At 22.1% G+C, this 22982-nt stretch overlaps 1 protein-coding gene across 4 annotated transcripts in view; it reads left to right on the top strand.

Annotated features, from left to right (window-relative positions):
- LOC122860117 (neural-cadherin) overlaps positions 1-22982 on the top strand; it is an 80843-nt gene that overhangs the window by 35379 nt on the left and 22482 nt on the right. Inside the window, exon 1 of one of the 4 annotated variants that reach the window (XM_044163777.1) lies at positions 10105-10224. The exons of the other annotated variants lie outside the window; for them this stretch is intronic. Within the exon in view, the coding sequence (XP_044019712.1) occupies positions 10173-10224 (52 nt within the window). The 5' untranslated portion in view covers positions 10105-10172. Of the gene's footprint in view, positions 1-10104; positions 10225-22982 lie in introns of those variants that run through there. 4 annotated transcript variants of the gene reach the window in all.

The raw sequence follows: 22982 nt of genomic DNA, 5'->3' as shown, positions 1-22982 counted from the left end.
CAAACAATACTCTTTGCTTTTCTAAATGAATTTTCAACGTCTTTTGTAATTTTATAAATTGTATTTTATATACTTTTCTTTTAACTGAAAAATTCGACATTCATTAAATTACAACATTATTCAAAAGGAAATTTCGAAAATATCAAAATAATAGAAATAATTTTTCTTCGTTTTAAATTGTTGATTAAAAAGTTTTATATTTAATATTTTATCAAGTATTAAATGTCAAATGAGTCAGTTGAATTTTGAAAATATTCAAAAACATTAATTCTACCATTGGGGATTTGTGTTAATTTTCGTCTTTTGGAAAACTAAAATTTACCAGCCACCTAAATTACGAGTTTGGTAGTAGTGAAACTTTTGTTATTGGTATCGTACATATATTATAGGATATGTATATTCTAATGTGTGCTACTCACTCTGCATATTTTATATAAACACATATATATATGTATAAAATAAATTTTCTAGAAAACTAAAATTACCTTGAAACTTGTGCAATATTCGTGACATGTATATACACATACTCACATCCATTAAAATACAAATCAAAATATTTATAATAAAATTTTTAATTTAAATTTCAAATTTAATAATAATACACAAGTATTAAATTGAAATTGTTTATTTGATTTATAAATTATATATGTTATTTAGTTAATTGACATAAATCGTTGTAATAATGTTTTATGATTTTCTAAAAATGTTTATTAAATTATCAATAATTGATATATATTTATTTTAAATATCATTAAAATATAATATGTATATAATACAATGAGATTTGTTTTAAAACAAAATTTACATGTTTATTGTTTTGTGTATTGAAAGTTGGCATATGATATAATTTATTGTGTTCACAACATTATGAACATAAAGTACAATTTCAAAACTACATTTTATATATTATATATATTTTCTTGTCAGGTTTGTTTATCTCATGGGAAATGAATTGTTGTTTAACATTGTGTTTCATTTTGTTTTTTAAAAATTTAAATATCCTTTTTTTTTTTTTTTAACAATATGTTTAACTAAAATTGATTATGTACATAAAGCGAAAAATAAACGAAAAAACAATTTAGGGGATTTAAATGAAAAATTGAAAGAGAGAAAAAAAAAATATGTATAGTCGAATGAAAAATTGATGACACTGAGTTGTCAGAAAATTCTATTTGCACCGGTGATACTATTTTTTATAAATAGATGAATAATAATATCAAATATCAGATTTATATTCTGATAAAAATAAAAAAAAAATTTAAAATGCCAATGGCCAATGTGCCACACACAAAACTTACTAAAGTAAATTTTTTATACCATGGAAAAGTGGTCGACACTGTACATACAGAATTTGTCACTTTATATTTCATAAATATACTTATATTTTTTTATTGGGTATATACGAAAAGTAGAAGAAAAAAAAATGTATTAAAAAGTTGAATTTAAAAAAAAAAGAGGTCACCCCATTTGCACTGTAAATTTGTCTCTTGTTAAATTCTATTTTATTCTTATTTTTATTTTTTTTATTTTTTTGTTTAGGACATAAGTTGAAAATATCTTATTGAAGTCGATTTTATATATTTTTTTCTTTTTTTTTTACTATTTTATTTTTTTGTAAAAAGAAAAAAATAGTTAGATATAAAAGAAAAAAAATGATTGAGTGTATAACTATATATGAAATTGATAGAAATGGAATATTGGGTGTTTCAGGGATATATACTTATACGTTTCTTGAGTTTTATATGGCATCGTTATCATTGAAAAAAATAAATAAAAGAAAAATTATTTTTAAAATTGATGGAAACTCTTGAACAGAAAATTGTGCAGTCGTACAATTATTTACTACTGTAAAACATTGGCCCAGATCAATTTCAATTTTTATTATTTTTTTTTTTTCGTTCTTTTCGAAATGCCAATAATAACTTGCCACTCGAACAATTGAACATTTTTTCTTGTGAACTTGATATAACTATCACAGTGTTTAAGATGAAATGTCACCAGATACTTTTTTGCCATTCAATTTTTTACTTTAAAAAAAATAATAGTTGTATTTTTAACTGTATTTTTTCAATTTGAATTTAACATATCCGTTTTATCGTCAAAATTTTCTTTACATAAATTTGAATATTTTTTATATTTTTAATGATAAATAGTATTGAAAAATTAATGAATAATATATAAAATTTTATTGCAATATTTTTATTATCTCAAATAAAGCCTTGATTATTATTTTTAATTTTTTTTTATTATTGTTTTTCATATTTTACGGATTTAAAAATATGTAAAATGTAAAACGTTGATGTTCAATGATCTGAATTTTTATTGTACATAAAATACGATAAAATGAAACTAAATAATAAAAAAAAAAAAATATATTGCATAACGATAGATTTTAACATATATAGTTTTATTTTATAAAATTTTTTTAATCGACAGAAAATAATGAAGCATGTAAATTCAATGCCTCATACAAATCAACGGATAGAACAAACAAAAAACCTGTCATACATGAAAATAATAATAACAAAATAAATAAAAAACAATTTGAAAAATCAATGGTATGTTTTTGAATTTGCTGGAGTTATTTTCTATATATATAAAATAGTCAACAGTACCCTCATAAACTATTGACGAGTAAAAAACTTTTCAAGTATCGAGTAATGATGGTCGAAAAATAAAAAAAAAAAAAGACTGAACATTCTCGTAAATTAAAAATAAAAAAAATAATATATAAAACATGTTAATATCCGTGTTTTAAAATAACAATAAAATTCAAAATCGTAAAGTTAATTCAATCCTTGCATATAAAAAAATTCACTCAACCAAAAACAATATTGCGAAATGTTATTTTCATTCAACAAAATTTACACACATGAACACGTTTCACATAACGTTTACCTGTACCACTTGTATATTTCAAAGGATTTTAAATAATAATAACTATAATCCTTTTTATTTTTTTTTTCAATTGTTTATCTACCAATACTTCCAAATGCAAAAAAAGCTTACAAAATTATATAAACAAATTTTTTCCAAGTAGTACAAGTCAACGTTCTGTCAGACATATTTACATATTTAAAAAAAAAATTTTCCAAGCTTTATTATTTTTTTTCTACAAAACCATAAGTAGATTTAAATAATAATAAAAGCAAAATGAAAAATTTCTCGAAAAATTTGTCTTGAATAATTTTTTTTTACTCAACTTTTTTAATCATCTTTATTTGATTTTTTTTTTTTCTTGAATCATTATTCAATTTCTTTGCCTTTTTGCTACTTTGAAAAAGGAATAGTAGAAAATATATTTTATCCAACGTACGTACTTACCGCACTCGCGGTGGCTTATTGACACGGAAACCTATAAATTTTGTGGCAGTTAGTAGTTGGTCGGGAAATATACGGAAACTCGTGGTATATCCAGGATGAGGTCACACTGTGTCTCTACATTTATACAATGCTATATACATATATGAATATATACAGATACTTAAATATATTTACAATACACTTCCACATTATCAATGTATATATTTTTTATTTATACATATGTGTGTATGGTTCAGAGTTTTTACAGTTTGAATAAAATTCAAAAAAAAAAGTGCAATGGTACCAAATAAAAAAAAAAATCTCTGTACTCAACTTGTACTCCAAATAATTTTACTCACTGGGTTTACATTCATTTCAACTCTAGTACTCCTAGTTGCCTGCTTCTGTCACTTTACCATGTTCAAAAATTATTTTTTTATTTTTTTCATTCATTTTGTTTCATCTTTTTTTTTTTTTTCTATCTTGAATAAAAAACATAAAGCTTTGAAAGAAATAAAAAAAATATGTATCAAGTGTGCTCTTCTTGGGCGCCAGAATTATGCAGTGACTCGAATATTTTTCAAAACTAGAGTTTAAAGTACCAGTTAGTCCAACTGACAGCAGTCTTACAGATACTTTTAGTAAAATTTTGTATAATAATAATAATGAAAAACTCTTGAAAATTTATTTAAAGAAATAATTTTAATAAATAAATAAATGTCTTTTTAAAATGAAAACATTTAAATAATAAATACTTGAAAACTTTATTTATTTTTCATTATGTCAATACAATTTTTCAATAGGTTTTTTGTCTCCAACATTTGTTGAATTTTTATAATTGTGATTTAAAAACCTGTAAATTTTAATTAAAATTTTTTCTCTCAAGTAGATTAAAGTTATCACGAATGAATGGATTATTTCCTTGAATTTTTTTTCTATAAAGTTTCTTTAAATTTATAAAAATTAAAAACAGATGTTTTAATCTTTATTATACATGAATTGTTTATTCATTTGTTAATTAATAATGCAAGAATAAATTTTATAAAACGTCAAATCCACAAGTATTTCAATTATCGATTGAATAAACTTAAAATTCTATTATCTTTGTGTATTTATTAATATTTTTTTTAGTTGAAAAAAAAAAACTAATTATTAATTATTAATAGATAAATTTATCTTATAAAAGTAAACAAATCACAAACTATTAATTATTGAATTTTAATGTTTAATGTTCATTTTATTGTAAATTTATAATTTCAACAAATATAGATTTCCAAGTACCAATATAATATTTCACTTTTATTTAATTTTCATTTACAAATATACATGATATTTTGAAATCAAAGTTAAAGTTTACATATTGACTTTGAAATTGATATCAAGTATTGCCTCACGATATTATGAGATAAATTTTAGCAAAAAAACATTTTTTTAAAATTGATATGAAAACATTCCAACAAATGTATCCATTTCCACCCTTAGCGTGAGAAAAACATTGAGTAAGTGAGTGACTGGTTAAAAGGCGAGCCTGAGAATTTCACCCTAAATATTTTTTTACTTATTTTACTTTATTTATTTTTTTTCTTAACCCCCATCCTCATGCCGGATCTCTTTCTCGGCTCATTGACGTGGAAAGCGATAAATTCGGACGGAAGCACAAACGTGCCCGCCTGTGTACTCTTCTCCATCCTTGGTGTCTATCTATTTTCTTCTGAAAATCGCACATGCCGGAAAACCCAAGAGACAATTCTACCAAGCGAAATGCCGCAAAGTCTCAAACTTTAACTTCGATATACACCCTGAATGAGTGAGAAAGAAATATATTATAAAGACAAAAAAAAAAAAAACATTAAGCCAGTTTTGTTTACGAGAACACTACCCTCATCTTTACTATCAGAATAATATACTTTCCAACTTGTTATTATCATTATTATTTCTAAACTTGATAATAAATAAAATAAAAATTATTTTAAACTCATGACATTATTGACATACATATGAAACTTTTATTTTTATTTATTTATTTAAAGTACATAAAAATTTGATTGAAAAATTAAAAATTAAAAACGTTATTAAAATTTATTTCTCAGTAGAAATTTCATGAAAATATACTTTTAATATTTAAACAACATTTCAATTATAATTATCCTGAAAGTTGGAGAAATTAATTACAGATATTTTTATTTTTTTTTGAATTTTATATTTTGGTCTAGATGTAAATTTAGTATTAATTTATTTTAAATAGTTTGAGTTGTTATTTGAAACATTTAATAGTTATTATTCATTTATTATTTATAAATATCAAGGGATAAATTTAACAGTAAAAAATTGTTTTATAATATAGGTCAGTGTATATTATTCCCAAATGAATATTTCATATATAAATGATATGGTTGTTTCAATCAATTGTTCCCTGATGTCTACAATATATAGTATCGCGATGACACGAATGGGACATTTGGGTAAAATCAAACAATTGTATGCTTCTAGCTTCAACTTGACCGTAGAATCTCGACAGTTTCATGAATAAATAATCAGACAAAACACTATTCATGTATAAATTTTACAATCAAACACTGTATTTTCGAAATATATTTAAATTTTCAATTTTAACAGTACAAAATTTACTACTAAAACTATTTTAATGATTTTTTTTTTTTTTTTTCTATTTTTTAATTTTAATATTAACTTTTTGAAATTATACTTTATTTGAAAATTTTTTCAACTCATTCAAAGCTCTACCTATTACGACTTTTTATCAAACATTGAAAAAAAAAAAAAAAAACTTCTCAACAACCAACTTTATACCTTGATTTTTTTTTTGTTCAACTTTTCAGTCCCAACATTTCCAAAGTAAAATAACATTTTATAAAGTCATATATATACATATGTATACATAAATTTTTTTTGAAGAAAAAAAATTTTTCTGGCTTGTAGCTAAGAAAGTAGCTTTACCATTTTAAGGCCGATGTAGATGACTTAAAAAAATAAATAACAAAATAAAATACATGAGTTAACAAAAGTAATAAAAATGTGCAAAAAAATAAACAACAATACAAGCTAGAAAAACTTTTCACATTATATATTTCATGTATCACACATATACACATGTGTATGCTAACCATTTATATTTGAAGTAAATTTTTCATCATTTCAATATTAAAAAATAAAAAAAAAAAAAAAGTATCAAAGACATTTTTTATATCAATTATTAAAGTTGATAAAAAAAGAGAATTTATCAAAAATTTTATCAAAGCAAATTTAACTAAAAAGCAAAAACTAAAAAATACCAAATTTCAATATTTTTAATATGATTTTTAAATATATAAAATGGAAAATGATAACAATAATACCCAAAAATTGTCATATTATCAAAAATAAAAATATGGAAAAAAAAAGTAAATATACACTTGAAAAAAAAGAACCGAATAAATTTCAAAACCTTCAAGCTGTAAAAATTAAAAATTATAATTAAACATTGATTTGTCTTCAAACACAGTGAATGATAATTAACGTATTCTTCAACCAATATTTTCATTTAGCCAACACAAGCCAAGGTATAATTCCCAGGATAATTGTGTCTGGCCTATAACAGCCTAACCCACTTGTTTGCGTATCCATAGATCCTCGTAAATTGGTACAAATGAAACTTCCCTACATATAGATCCATATATCAAATATAAACTTACATGCATTCAATTGAATTTGAACTAAATCTCAATATTTTATCTCTACACACATGGTTATATATATCAATCCATTCTCCATTGCAGTTTTGATGATCATTCCCTTTTCCACATTCATGAATTGAACATTACACAGGCAGTTTCACTTGTGCCATATTATTATGACATTCTCCTGTTACCTCCTCCTTCAATATTAACCAATACATACCCTTAACAGACAAGCATACCTCATGTCTGTCACAATATATTATTCAACATGAAAGCATCACCATAATTTTCAAAACGTTTCATCAACATCAACGATTTTCATTACAGGTTTTGACCCTTTTAATTCTCTTTCACATCAACACTCTCTCTCTCTTTCTCTCTCTTCTTCTCTTTGTCATTTATTGATATACATACATATAGTCACTATTCACGATTAGTTCACTTTGAATAATTAATTTATATATATGTTCAATACAAATGACGTAAATTGTATATTGTGACACTGAACATTATGCTCATTAGTTTGTATTATATCTTGCGCGATGCTTAATAGACATGTACCAAAAATTTATTGATCTAGTATGAAAATTAAAAAAAATTACTTATGTTTGTTATGTTGTTGAGGATAAATTAGCATGCAAATATTTACTTATGGATAATTTGATATTCATGTTTGAATAACTGAATATAGAAATTTTTTTTGGGGGGATTTAAGGTAAATAGAATAGTCCATGTGACATTTAAGTTTTTTTTTTTTTTTTGTAAATGTTAAAATGGTTTAAATAAAATAATGTATAGGGATGTATGGTCATAAATTTAGTGGATTTTAGTTGACATTAAATGAATTACGTTGGTATGTTAAATGTTTTTGACATGTTTCATGTGACACTCAAGTATAAATAGGAATAAATTTTTGATGTATATAATAGGCTGTTGACACTCTTGAAAAATATTTACTTGTATGTGACAACGAGCTTTTTTTTATAATCAAATTTTACTGAATTGTCGCAGTGGGTGGTGGTTTTTTATGAATCTTTTTTTTTGTTAACGAATCTATTATTCCTTTTTTTTTTTTTTGATGAAATTTATTAAGTGTGTTTAATATAATTTGTTATTATTTTTAATGATGAATTATTTAAAATTATGTTATGACAGTGAACGAAGCAATTTATTATAAATATACTTACTTATAATCATTGAATTATTCATTTATAAATAAAATATTTATTGTAAATAATTCTTGGTCATGAAAGCAATATGTTTAAAAGCTATTGCAATTGCAGTTGCATCCTTTTCCTTATGAATGTTTAATGAAATTTTCTCTCATCCAGTCTTAACCCAATACTCGAGTACTAGTATATTTCATAAAATATGTATGGCAACCACTTTGTTCAGCAAAATTACACAAAGGAACTGGACAAAATTCAACTAGTCATTTATGTAGAAATGACAAGAGAGCAACGAACCAACGAACCAACTCACCAACTAACCATAACCCAACAAACAACAACTAACAATAAAGCACAGATAAGACTATCAAGTTTTACTTTTATGTTTATCTAGAGTCATTTTACACCATAAAGAAAAATTTTAAAATATTATAAAAAATATTTTTTCAAGAATTCATTCTTTGACGTGATACACCTTCTTTTTTTTTTCTTTATAAAAAAATATCAAACTTTTATATATGTGTACTTGTTTTTTTATCGAAAAAAAAAATAAACAAATTTTGAAAAAAAATAGTAAAAAAAAATTAGTATCAATGAAATGAAATAGAAAAGAAAAATATTTGTTATAAAAAAATTCAAAATAAAATTTTTCTATCAAAGAAATAATATTTTTAAAAATAAATAGATAAAAATTTCAATGAGAAAAAATTTTTTTAAACGGTCAATAAAATTCAAAGTTCAAAATAGTTTACACAGTTTATTTGCTATCCTATCAAACAAATGTTTTTGAAAAAATTTTTTTACAATAAAAAAATAAAAAATCGGATTTCAACGAGTAGTTTGAATATTTTTTTTATATATATTTTTTTTGTATAAACATATAATAGGTGTTAGTCTGACTGGTCCAGCTCTCCAGTGTCTCTTTCATGTATATTTTTTTTATTTTTTTGTTACATTGAACCTACAGCTAGTATATTTTTTTTACTCTCAACTACTACCTCGTGGTGACACAGTATATTGACTGAGGGTAGATATTGTACCCACCCTTATTATATCCCATTCTCTTATATATATTTTTTATCCTACTTGCCATATATGATTTTAAATGCGACTGCGCAAATCTGGTGTATTCTACGAGCTTCATGCTGGACCCCATTGGTACTTACCAAGTAGATTCACCCCGACACTCGTTCACTTCTCACCGTCGTTAATTTTATCTATTTCACGGTTATCTTTTTCACGTGAAGAGAAAAAAAAAAAACCACGATAAAATTCTTATCTACACGAAAAAAATTGTTTCAACTAAAATAGAAATTTATTCTCAACCGCGAGTCAATTGTTTTGTTGTTTAAAAAGTTTTATCAGCTCTATTTAATCGTTTGAATTTTAATTGTATTGTTATTTAAAAATTGTTGCTATTTTTTTTATTTATTTTTATTAATTTTATTGTGATAAGTTTGAAGGGTTTTATTCAAATTGAATGTATGTTTGCTCTTTGTATATCCGTTAAATGATAAAAAATATGTCAATGACAAGTGACATTGTATTTATTTTTTTTATCACAAAAATGGTGATGTTTTGAGAAGCTTGTATACTTGATACATTTGAGACTATATTGCCATTTTAACAACCATCTCATGCTGTCTTGTCACTCATGTTGAAAGCTTTTCATGTACATGTTTATTGGTCCCTTGTGAAAATTCATGTGTTAAAATTTTTGTGAGTTTTCATATTGTTTATTGTGGTGGTTAAGTTTATACATATATTGTTACATGTTAATAAGTGAAGTGAGAATTTTATTAAATTAAATAAAATAGAAATAATTAAAATTTATTTTTTAATTAAAAGCTCATTAAACTGTACAGTGTTCAAGTGATTAATATTTTTTTTTTTTTTTTCAATAAATTACCAGCTACTAATTTTAATAATTTTTTAAAAAATTGATTTTTACTTTTTTTTGGTATAACAAAAAAGGAAATATTGAAGGTGTTTGTGATTTTAACACTGTGATGAATGTGATGCTTTAATGGTTGATCCGCTAAAATTATTCTGGGTTATAACCAACAGCACATATTTAGGTAAATTTTTCATTGAATAATAAATTAATTGAAAAAAAATTTTATATCATAAAATGACGTCAAAGAATTTATTTTTATATTTAAATATAAATTCCAGTGAGAGAGTATATATAACTCAGGAATGCTTTGATGTACTCATTTTTTTCATAATATATTATACATCAACGAATAAATTTATTAATAATTCAATTTAAAAAATATACAAATTATAAGAGTTATTTTTTTAATATTTAAAAAATAAATATTATTAAAAGTAAAAGAAAAATAAAAGCTCAATATTGCTTTGACTTTGGTAAACAAATTTTTGTGGTTATTGTTAATGAAAAATTTAAGATAAGAATTTCTAAAGATACTTTACTATCATCAGAATGAATATTGTTTGCAAACAAAAGTTTTAAAAAGTCAATTTGCATTCCATTGTTTAACTATTATTAATTTTTGTATTTTTTTTCTTAAAAAAAAAAAAAGTAAAGATTGGTTTTTCTTAGTAACCCGCAGGCAATTTTCATCGATACCCAGTGAATGGCATCACATTTCTCTTCTCGAATCTTTTCAACATATCATAAAGAAAACCACAGGTTTCTCACGATTGAACAAATAAATTAATTCAATATATTTTTATTTTAATTTAAATTTTTTTTTTATTGAATCTATATAAATGCATTTTATTGAGCTCAATTGAATTGATAATACGATAGATTGTTACATTTTGGGATTATCGGATTGACAGTAGAAGGATGTAAAACGTTTTCGTATGAAACTGTGATAATTCAATCGCGACAAAGTCGTAAATCTGGTGGATATTCTAGATGATGGATGGTACCAGTTGTCCCTTGGACTATAAACAATCTAAATATCTACGGTTATTTTAAATTTCTATTGTTTTTATTTTGTCGTCGAGTAGATTAACCAACCACAAATTTCAATTTCATTTGAATGAATTAAAGCTACGTGATTTATTATTTAAATAAATACATCAATAATAATCGAAATGAAAAATTTTAATAATCAAATGAATGTTTGAAAAATATAATTTAAATAATTGATATAATTTATACTTTTTTTAATATTTATAAAAACGTAGCAAGTTTATTAAAACACTCGGAATTTTAAATACTAAAATTATGAGAATTAATTCATTTTTTATTTCAAAAATTATCACATGAACAAATACGATATATATAAAATGATAATTATTTAAATTTGTAATAAATTAATAATACAAAAATTTTTTTATATTCGATAAATTAATAATTTAAAATTACAAATTCCACATGATCCTCAAAAAAAAATTCAAATTTCACATGAATTTTTTATTTTTCCAAACGTTTTTTCTCATATTTTCATTTAAAATTCAATTTTATTAGAATTAATTTTTCATTTTTTTATACAATTGTAATTGAATATTCAACTAGTTTAAATTTCAATTAAAAATTTTCTCTACGGAAATAATATATTATTTCGAGAAAAATTAACAAAAAAAAAAACAATCAAGTATTAACAGTTTTTATTTGCAAAAAACAATTATCCTTCTTTTGAATAACTAATTAATAGAAATTAAAAAAAGTAGAATGTTCTTTTTACATAAAATATTATTTATTGAAAAATAAAACTTTTGAATAATTAGCTTGCTTTGTTCAACATGCTCTAAATAATTTTTTTTCTATTTTGTTTTTTGGATATTTAATATTCTCGTCAGTTATTACATGAAAAGACGTTCAAATATACCACAATAGTGAAGTTTACATCATTCTATATTTAATAATAATTATTAAGTTTTCTTAGAAATTATTTCTCGAGTGGAAAGTCACTTACTTTACTAATTAAATCGCTTTGTATAATGTGTGCTGTTTAAGGTTTACATGAGCAAACTGTACTCTCTCTCAGGCAGACACTTTGCTAGTGTATAAAAAATTCTAAAAAATAAATAAAACACTTGAAAGACATTTCAATTTGTACATGTAATTAAATGTCAATTTGTGTGAAAAAAAAATATACATAAAATTTAAATTCATGATTTAAATTGTATTTTAATTTATTATAATTTTTAAATTACTAAAATCGATATGTTTTTTTTTCTTTTTTTTCTCATTAATTTATAATGATACATTAAAATTTTCAAATTATAAAATTATTATTATTCAATTATATTTATTATTATTTACATAAATTTTCAATTATAATTATTTCAATTGTAATTTTATTTTAATTCAACAAAATATTTAATAATTCACTTTGGACTTTTTTTTTTGTATTTTTAAATTACAATTTTTATTGTAATATTATCGCAATATAAAATATTGTTTTGTAATTATTATATTTGTTTTAATGTTTGAGGTTCAACATCAAAGTATTATTAATATTTTATTTTCGCTTTTTTACATAACCCTTGTTATTTATATAGAATTATCAAACGAACCATGTGGTTTCAAAATATAATACATTATTTGTGTTATTTTTTTTTTTGATAAACATTTTAAAAGTTTGATTCAGACAAAAACCATTTTTTATTTTAATTTTGAAGCACGTAGCTAATTGAAAACTCGGTTAATTCAATTGGTTCGTACACACGTCACAAGCATATTACGTATACGTGTATAGTAACCAGAATTTATTTGATTTTTAAAAATCCAATTTCTGTATTGCTCTATTTTTTAATATTTATATTTTTTTTCATTACTCAAAATATTTTTATTATTATTTTTTTATCTAATTTTCTTAATGTTATAAGCAAATTTTTCTGAATACTTTAAATTGATAAAATTTAACAAAGCTATAAATTTTTGAATTAAATAAAATTGTGAAAAAAAAGCTCAAGCTTGCTGTTCATTACTCAAATATATTTTTTGAACAATGTAAATTCAACTGATTCTTTGTAATATCGAAATGTTTCGATTGGTTTTAAAAATTCAATAGTAGATTAAATCCAGATAAATTCGATGTTACAATTTATATATGAAATATTCAATTGAAAATTGTAAAATTTTCGAGTAACTGATTTTATTATTAAACATTTCAATTAGAACATCATGAAATTACTAAAAATAAATCTTTTTTGCTTTTTTTTTTTTTCGAACCGTGTTAAGCGTAAAGTAGAAATGAAAAAGAAAAAATAAAAAAATATAAAAGGTTTTCATTGTCAAGAAACTTTTAATAAATCTTTTAATATTTATTTTTATTTATTATTTTTTCTTTATCGGTTTATAATTTACGAAAATTAATATCACCATCAAATTTTAATGCTTCAAGTGTAAAGTTTTTCTCCAACAATTCAAAGCAAAGGAATTTTCCATTTACCTTTTTTATAATAATTCATAAATATATCCTTAAAAAAAAAAAAAAAAACACTTTAAAACTTTAAATTTCACACTGTTTTGATTATTTAAAAAACCTACAAAAAGCCAAAGTTTTTAAATGAACAAATTCTTGAATATAATTCATCAATCAATTTTAAAAAAATCAAAAAATTTAATAAAAAACTAAATTCATTAAATGACAACTTTCTCAATAAATTCCAAATATTAAAAACAGCAAAAATTAATAAACTAATTAACCTCTCATTCAAACAAACGCCACACTAAAAATTAAATACCAATAATAATATTTTTAACAATCATAAATTAATGCAAATAAAAAAATAAACAGTCTAAAATTTCATATGAAAAATCAAGTTATTTAAACTTTCTACTTATTAAATGTATATTTAACAATTTCGTTAAAAGTTTAAATAGTTTATGTAACATATATCCATCAAAATAAAACGAAAAAAAAAAAAGAGAAATAGTGATAAAAATATATAAATGTATGTACTTGAAACTTAGCAAGCGAATATATACAATATATAAGAAATATATAATACATAACTAGTAGCTCAAGTAGCTGAAAACTCACGTAACTTTGTCAATTCAGGCGACGATAAGTAGTTTAAGCCATGCATGAACTATATATATATATTTATGTACTTGATATATATATGTACATGTGAAACAGCAAGGGTCGCGCTGACGGTGCGCCAGACCAATTCGCTGATGGTATCGTCGTCCAATATCGACTATGTAACGTAATGCAATCTCTTCGTGCCAAAGTATACCCCCTGGGCTACAACTAACATACACATACACCAATACAGTGTCTATATACATCTGGATCAACAATATTCATATGTATATATCTTTCAAGCGAAACAAAATTTAACTATAAAGCTCTTTCACCTACTCAAGCATCGTCCAATGCCTTAGATAATGTCATCGCATCTAACATATTACAAACCATCTACCAAATTGTCCATCACAATTCAAAACCCCTTTTATCAACAACACCATCATCAAGATGATTTAATTATTTAAATTATCATTCAACAACAATCGCCAATTTAATATTCAAAGCTTTAATAATTTTTTTAAAGCTTTTTTAATTTTTTTTCTTGTCTTATTATATGAATATTCATTTTGTTTATTTATTTTATTATAATTACACGGTATTTAGATTGAATTTAGATAAAATTTTAACATAGCAATGTAATTTATATTATTTTTTATATAGAGCTTTTTTTAGTTACCAAGATTATATTTTTTTAAACAACAATTATTTTTTCATTTTAAGGGTTGGAAAATTATTTTAAAAATTATTCATAATAAAATGCAAGTCAGTATTATATTTCAGGCATGTTTATGTTTATAAATTTTCCATTTATTAATTAACATAAATTTATTTTAAAAAAATTAAGCTTATTTTTGTTGATTGTATAATTGTTCAACACTTGTATAGTAAATTAAAATATATCAGTACCTTTGGCCTATGTTATTTTGTGTTTATAATATATAAATTTAACATGAAAATATATATGACAAGAGTTGTAGTGATGCCTTTTGTTTTGAAAAGTCAAGTATATACACGACACATGTGAAACAAGTATACATATAAAATAACAAAACAAACAAAAATAATAATAAAAACCATCAAATACACCACTTTACTGTTTTGCCATTTACACTTGTATTTATATACATAAACACAGTGAAAATGACACTTTTACTTGAGCTTTTTTCTTTATTATTTTATTACCTATATTTATTTTATTTTTTTATAAAAATATGTGGTTTAAATTAAGACCACCAAATGCCAGTGTTTCAAATGAAACATATTTGTATACCTACAGTTGGCTTAATTTCCTGATTGTTTGAAACACATTTTCAAATACATTGTCATATTATAATTTCATCATATATACTAATTTAATTTAATCTTGTAAAATAGAGAATATGTCAATGTCTTATTGTCCAGGATATAAGTTGGTTTAGACTTTAGTTTCCTTCCTTCATTCAGTCATTCATTCATTCATTCTACAATTCCTTTATTCCTTTATTCATATATCCACTAATATATATACATTGAATTTGATTAAATCTTATCATGTTGAGTTTGTGGAATTTAGCATCAAGAACGTGCTTCATAGTGATTTAAACATAAACTAATTTTATTCGAGTATGATATATAACACATACAATGATGATAATAATATAAATATATATTGGTTTTTAGTGTAAAAGGAATTTCAAATAGAAGGGTTGATTCAGTTGTGGAATATACAATTTTGTTTTGTAAGATAATAGTCAAGCATTTCAGAAGTTATCATACTTGCAATAATCCAAGCACGTTGGCTTATTTTTTTTTTTTATGTGTTTTAAAGTATATATCAAATTGCTTGATGTGAACACCTAGAGAATATGCATCTATTGGATTTATCATCTCACATACTCTAGCCCTTCAAATACACAAATTTATATTTTTTTATATTTTTATTTATCGATGTTGTGGATTTATTTGTAATTACATAATGGATATATATATTTCTCACTATTTTTGCATATTCATTAATTGGATGTTTTCTGAAAATTTATGTTTGGAATTTTAACTATTTATGTTGGTATTTTACAATTGAAAATTACTCGACAAGTCATGTATAAAATTGTAAATTTAATTTGATATTTTATGTTGATTAAAAAATTTTTTTGTTATTTGTTTTTTATGAAATTTTTTTCTTCAAATAAGGTCAATTGAATTATTTCTATTTAATTGATATTGTATTTTATGAAATTATATTTATAAAAATATATAAAATAATTATTCTATTATTTTTTAAGTTTTTAAAATTTTCATAACTTTGAAATTTCAATTTCTTTTTACTCAAAATTTTATTAGTTGTCTTTTTTTTTTTTTTTTTTTTTATTAAAAATAATTACATCATTGTAAAAGTAAATTTTCTTTTTTCTTAAATTTACTTTAAAAAGTTTTAAAATAAAATCAAAAAACAAAAAAAGTTTTTATTTTTTTAACTTAATCATCTCAATTGAATTATTATTATTATTATTATATTCAACTAATGAATTTCAATATTATTCTAAAATTTAGAATAATATTTGCAGTTTTTAAAAAAAAAAAATAAAAAAAAGTTATATGATTAAATTGAGTAAGAAAAACAAGTGAGTTGGAAAGTTCAATAAAATTAGAGTGATACTAAAATCATCATGCAGTTAAAGTGGATATTTAAAATGACAAATTTAGTGGCACAAAATTGTCATGATTTTATTTAATTGTAAATAATTGCAACGTTTGACAATAGCCTAGCCCGAGAAAAAAAAAAAAATTTCTTACAAGCATTATTGTATTTTCTTTAATCAATAAAAGCTTGGAAAAAAAAATAAAAATTTCTCCAATTTCTACAAGTTTTAAACATAAAATAAAAAAATAAAAAAAAAAATAAATATAGGTTATATGTATTGTGATTGGAATTGGCAATTTTACGAAGAACAATTGTGATTTCATTTTCAAAACTCAATACCTTTTCTCAAATTCTCATGATAGAATATAATGAAATACTTTATATGCGCATTGCATTAAGCGATATCAAATATTGTGGAACCTTGTAGGTTAGATATCAGAGAAAAGTATGATGGTAGATAGAAAATAGAAATGGGTTGAGATATATATAAAAGAGGAATGAGATAGTCACGTTGGCCATTGAAAACTACCCTTGATATCATACGTTACCAAACGACTGAACATTACGTAAAATATATCTTGAAATGACAGTTTTATATTTTATTATCATATAAATATTTGTATTAATGAAAAATATTTTTTCATTGTTCATTTTAGTACATGATTTTTCAATAATAAACTTTATATATAAATTTTTTATTCTAAATTATAATGTTTTATTTATTTATTTTTAAATTGTCTTTGTCTAATAATCTATTATTTAAAACTGAAATATGAGTATATTTTAATGACTGATAGAATAAAAGCTTACAAAAAAAAAAAATACAATACAATATTTTACAAAAGGAATATAAAATTTCAATAAAAAGAAAACAAAAAAAAAATAAATAAATGACTGAATAATTAAACGTGAAATGGTAGAATTTAATTTTATATATTTATAAAAAATATAAATTGAAAATGTGTGTTGAGATTGATAAACATGTTGCAATATTGAATTGTAATCGAAATCGAAATACAACGAAAAAAATAAAATATTGGTACACAAAGAAAAAAAACAATTAGATATTACTATCACAATCGTTTTTGTTGTATTTGATATAGAAAAAAAATTCACAATCGTGATAAAATATCTCATATCGTTCAAGTAATTTTCTCTTTTTTTTTTTTAATTTTATATATTGCTTGTTTTTATATTATTTTTATTTTGCCATTTGACTTTATTTTTATTATTCTACTTTGTTTTTTTTTTTTTGCTTTTTTTTCTACTTGTTACAACCAGTAGCAAACCACACTTGCCATTTATATCCAGTGGATACAAATAATAAAAATGAACAAAAAAAAAAATAAAACAGAATAATTGTATTGTAAAAATCCAACGGTTTTATATTTCTCGTTCTTATCAGTCATGGCTAACGAGAACAGTATCCAATTCGCGATTTTTTACGTATTCAACTTGCTCGGGGTCAAATTGAAATTGTTGTGAGCCTGATGGAAAAATTTACTGGTTTAAAATCCTTTACATAATCATGGGCTTATGCTCTATTTATTTCAACTTTATTATTTTTTCCTTTTTTTTTTTTTAACTTTTCAGGTTTTAATTGATGGAATTGTCGAACACTTTTTTGTACTCTCTTCTTTATCCTTTTTTTTTTTCTTCTATTTTACAATTGTGAAGCGAGATAAATGTGGATCTATTCGTAGCTCTTTTTTTTTTTTTGTTTTTTACTATGAAGAATATAAAAAAATTTAATTTGAATAAGTGTGGTATTCTCATTTGTATGTTTATTAAAATTTTAAATAACTATTTTTTATTTTTAATTTATTATTTTTTGAATTTTAATTAAAATATAAATAACAAATAATTTTTTTATTTATAAAGATACATTTATTTAACAAATTATATACATAAAATATAATTTTAATAATATATTATAAAAAAAAATTTAATAATTGAAAATTTGAAATTTAAAGGGAATAAATTCTACTCAAAGTTTTTATTACAAAATTGTTACGACAACGTTTAAACTCTAATTAATTTTGAATATAATAAAAATATTCAAAGCAATTTATATTTATTTTCATAAATTATAAAATTCTTTAAATTTTATAAATTGTTTATTCACTAAATAATTATGACGCAAATATTTAATATATTTTTTTATTAGTAAAATTATGTAATATAGTTCAGCAAGTATCTTGAATTAATAAACCCTTTTATAATTTTTATAATTTAACTAAAGCTTATATTTTTATTTCATCCTCTTAAATTCAAAATAATCTTTATCATTTTGATTCTAAAAACTCTTGGTTATCAACTTAAAAGACACGTGTATGTTAATTAACATTTTAATTTATCACATATATACCCGAGCTTGGATTATACACTCTAAATAGTTGAGTGTGTTACGTGTTTCTCTTGTTAAATACTCGTATAATTTTTTATTTTTTTATTTATCATTATCACACATGAATACATACATGTACTTGAATTTTTTATATTTTATTTTATTTATTTTTTTATCATGCATTTCTTCTATTAAAATTAAACCACACCTGTCTTGTCCCAAGTCAAATTAAAAAGTAAAAACAAGTAAAATAAATGTTGTTCTTTTTTTAAAAAAAAAATATTATAAAGTAATAAAAATGAAAGAAAGCAACATGTGCCTCATGAATATTCTCCGGTATCTTCAACGCTAATAAAACTTTTTTCTCGGATTTTACTTTATTTTCTTTATTCTGTTTCATGAAACGTAGCCAATTAGGACAAATTTTTATTTTTTATAACACGTTTCTCTGGTTCTATCGTTTTATCACTTTTTTTTTTTTTTTTTATTTTCGACCTATTTAAAACACTTTTCTTTGCATTAGTATTAATTTTAAAAAATTTTCATTTTAACCATTAAACTCGCTTCTTGGGAATTTTGCAATTTTCTATTTTTTAAATTACCAATGTTATTATTTTTTTTTTGTTTAAATATTATTATTATTATCCTTTTTTTTTGCGGGAATATTCTGATGGACTTTGGAGTATGAAAATGTCATTATAACCACAACAACGCAACGAAAAAATAAAAAATAAAAAACGTGATAAAAAAATAGAATATTATATTTATAAAAAAATGAAAATAATAATAATATCTCGTCATGATACGGTGTTGTAGAGAAAAAAAAAAAAAAAATTTAAAAAAGGGTCATGCAAAGTATTGCTCATTATTATTTTTTTTTATAATATCATCGTTTTTTTTATCAGTTTTATTTATTTAAATAGAAAAAAAAAATTCTTGATATTTTTAGCAGAGATTCAACAATATATAAATATAAAATAAAAATATGAATCTCGATTTTTCTACTGACAATGAACGAGAATTCTCGAAGAAATAAAAACCGTGAAATAGATAGAGCATGCATTGTTACGACAAAATAAAAGGTAGAAAAAATAATAAACATATACGAATGATAACTAAAATAGAAAAAAAAATATATATATAAAGAAAAAAATACAAGTAAAATGTATGATATTATATATGAAAAAGTAAACTATGCGATTTCATGCGAGAAATGAGAATAAGAAAATGAATAAAAAAATATATACAAAGTCAAAGATAATCAACAATGTTTCTCTTTATTTTATTTCATATGTACTTCAATAAAAAAAATATATAACAATAAAAAATTAACGATACTATTCCTTTCTAATGAGAAAAAATAAAAGAAATAAATTTTATTTTAAAATTAAAAAAAAAAACAGTGTAAATTATTATTTAAATTAACAAAATGATAGTGAATTTTTTTGTAAAAAGATTAGTTTAATGATGTGTTTATAAATTTATAAAAAAATAATTCTAAATAATCAAATATTATATACAAAAGGTTATTAAGAATTTTATGGTTTTTTGGTTAAAAGCTCACACCAAAAGCGAATAAAGCTTTTACGATAAACAAGTAAAGTTGAGAGTCAAATTTAACGGAAAAATAAAGCTCATACAATAAATACTTTTATTTATTTTATTTTTTTATCAATGATAATATAGCGAGCTTTTTTTAAAAGTACAAATAAAAATAAAAAACATGAAAATATGTCAAGAATATTACAGCTAAAATGAGCCATGGAATTTGCAAATGCAAATAGTTGAATTAGAATGAAACAATGCGCTTTGACAGAAATAGATACTGTATATGGTTTTTCATGTTGGCATTTTGATACATGAAACCCTACATGGATTTATGGAATTATCAGAATTGTGTTATTTAATACTATGCAAGCTGATATATAAATTTACTCGTGAATATTATTAAAGGTATTTATCATTAAATGCTCATCGGATATTGAGCTTCTTGGCTGAGTGAATTTTCTAATTATCCTTCAATTAAATTCTGTAATTTCCTATTTCAAATGTTACAAAGATAATATTTATTTAATTATTTTATGCAAAGCAACAACTTAATTTTGTTTTATTTGAAAATTTAATATTATTTATTTTATCTTTTTTTTATTTACCTTGAATCTTTAGTTATATTTTTCAATACATATTTAATAGCCCATTGTCATGCTGAATATATAAACAACAATAAAGATTAAATCTACTTTATTTATGACTGATTTTTTTTTTTTTTATTTAAATATATCGATTTTTAAATAATAAATGGAGGATGAATTTTTTTTTTCCACAAAAGAATTAATAGTTCAATAAAAAACTTATTGATATATGTTTCGTAAAAAAAATTAAATTTATATTGTTGAAATAACTGGATAAAAAAAATAATAAAAAAATTACATATGTAAATTAAAAAATCATACTTTTTATTAAAATTCATTTTTACTTGTTTTTTTTTTTTTTTTCATTAGTAAAATTTTATTTTAAATATTGGTAAACTTGATTCTCCATCATGTCGACTGTTTCATGCTTTTAAAAAATAAATTTATCGTTGAAAAATAAATTTTTAAAAATGTATTATCTAACAGAATTTAATAATTTTTTTATAATATACATATATAGTATGATCATACTTCAAATATATTTATGCTCACAACACTGTGCTATTTTTTATGATTTTTTTTTATCGTTATTTATATATTTTTTTCGATGGCTCGTGATGACAGCTCGCACAAACATTTTGGTTTAACTGTAACACCGCGCACAAACACCACAGCTGGCGACATATTGACCGGGCAATATATATTTTTAAAAAAAGGAACATAAATAAAATTAAAAAGAAAAAAAAAATTTCAATGAAATATTAAAGTTTAGCCAGAAAAACAAATTAAAATGATTTTAAAAAATATATTTTATTGATAAATTTACATTCATTTTGTTGGATATCAAATTAAAAACTTTGTAAATTAATTAATTTATAATTATTATTAATTAAGCCAATGGCTTTTTGACAATAGCGTAAAATTAGGCAAATTAAATTACCGAATATATATAAAGTATATGTATATCTATCTATTATAAAGTGGCGATTAAATTTAACTTTTGAAGAACAAGATTTACGTTGTCTGTTTGACTGGAATTAGTTATTACTACTGTGGTAGTAAAATCACTGGAATCCTTGGCAAGAGAGTCTGTCCGTTTTTCAACCGTATATAATACACTCAAACTGAGAATAAAAAAATAAAAAAAACCTTGGAAAAGAAAGTTAAAAAAAATAAAAAATTTCTTCTGTCTTTTATTTTTTGAAGCTGTGTGGCTTAATCAAACAATTCAAGACTTGCTCGAGGGTATTGACATAGTCCGGGTAACACCAGATAAGATGAAAAAAAAAAAAAAAAGCACAAACATAAAAAAAATATCAAGAAACGAACAGAAAAAATATAGTAAAATGAATTGTGAAAAAATTGAAAAAATAAAAATAAAGAGATCAAAACATCTTCGATAAATGATCAAAGTCAAGGCTTTTGTTGAGAAGAAAAAAAATATTATATATACATATTTATATAAAAAAAATAATATGCTGAAGATGAATGTTGTGCTCAAAAACATGTCTTACTTTCAAGGCAACCTCACTCAAACCAAAACCCTTCATTTTTTAAACGTCACTTTAACCATCAACTATGAACGATCAAAAATCTTCCACTACACTTTTTTATATTTTTTTTTTTTTATTATAATAATTTTTCAAAAACTCATGTGCACATTATTATTTTATTATTTATTTATAAAGTATTTTTTTTAAATTCAAATTTTATTCTAAACATCAATAAGAACTTTAAACTTTTTCCTTTTTTCATTGTAAAATATTTAAACTACACG

The sequence above is a fragment of the Aphidius gifuensis genome, linkage group LG1, assembly GCF_014905175.1.
Source record: "Aphidius gifuensis isolate YNYX2018 linkage group LG1, ASM1490517v1, whole genome shotgun sequence".
In the NCBI taxonomy this organism is placed as follows: Eukaryota; Metazoa; Arthropoda; class Insecta; order Hymenoptera; family Braconidae; genus Aphidius; species Aphidius gifuensis.
This window is presented reverse-complemented; position numbering and strand designations above follow the sequence as displayed.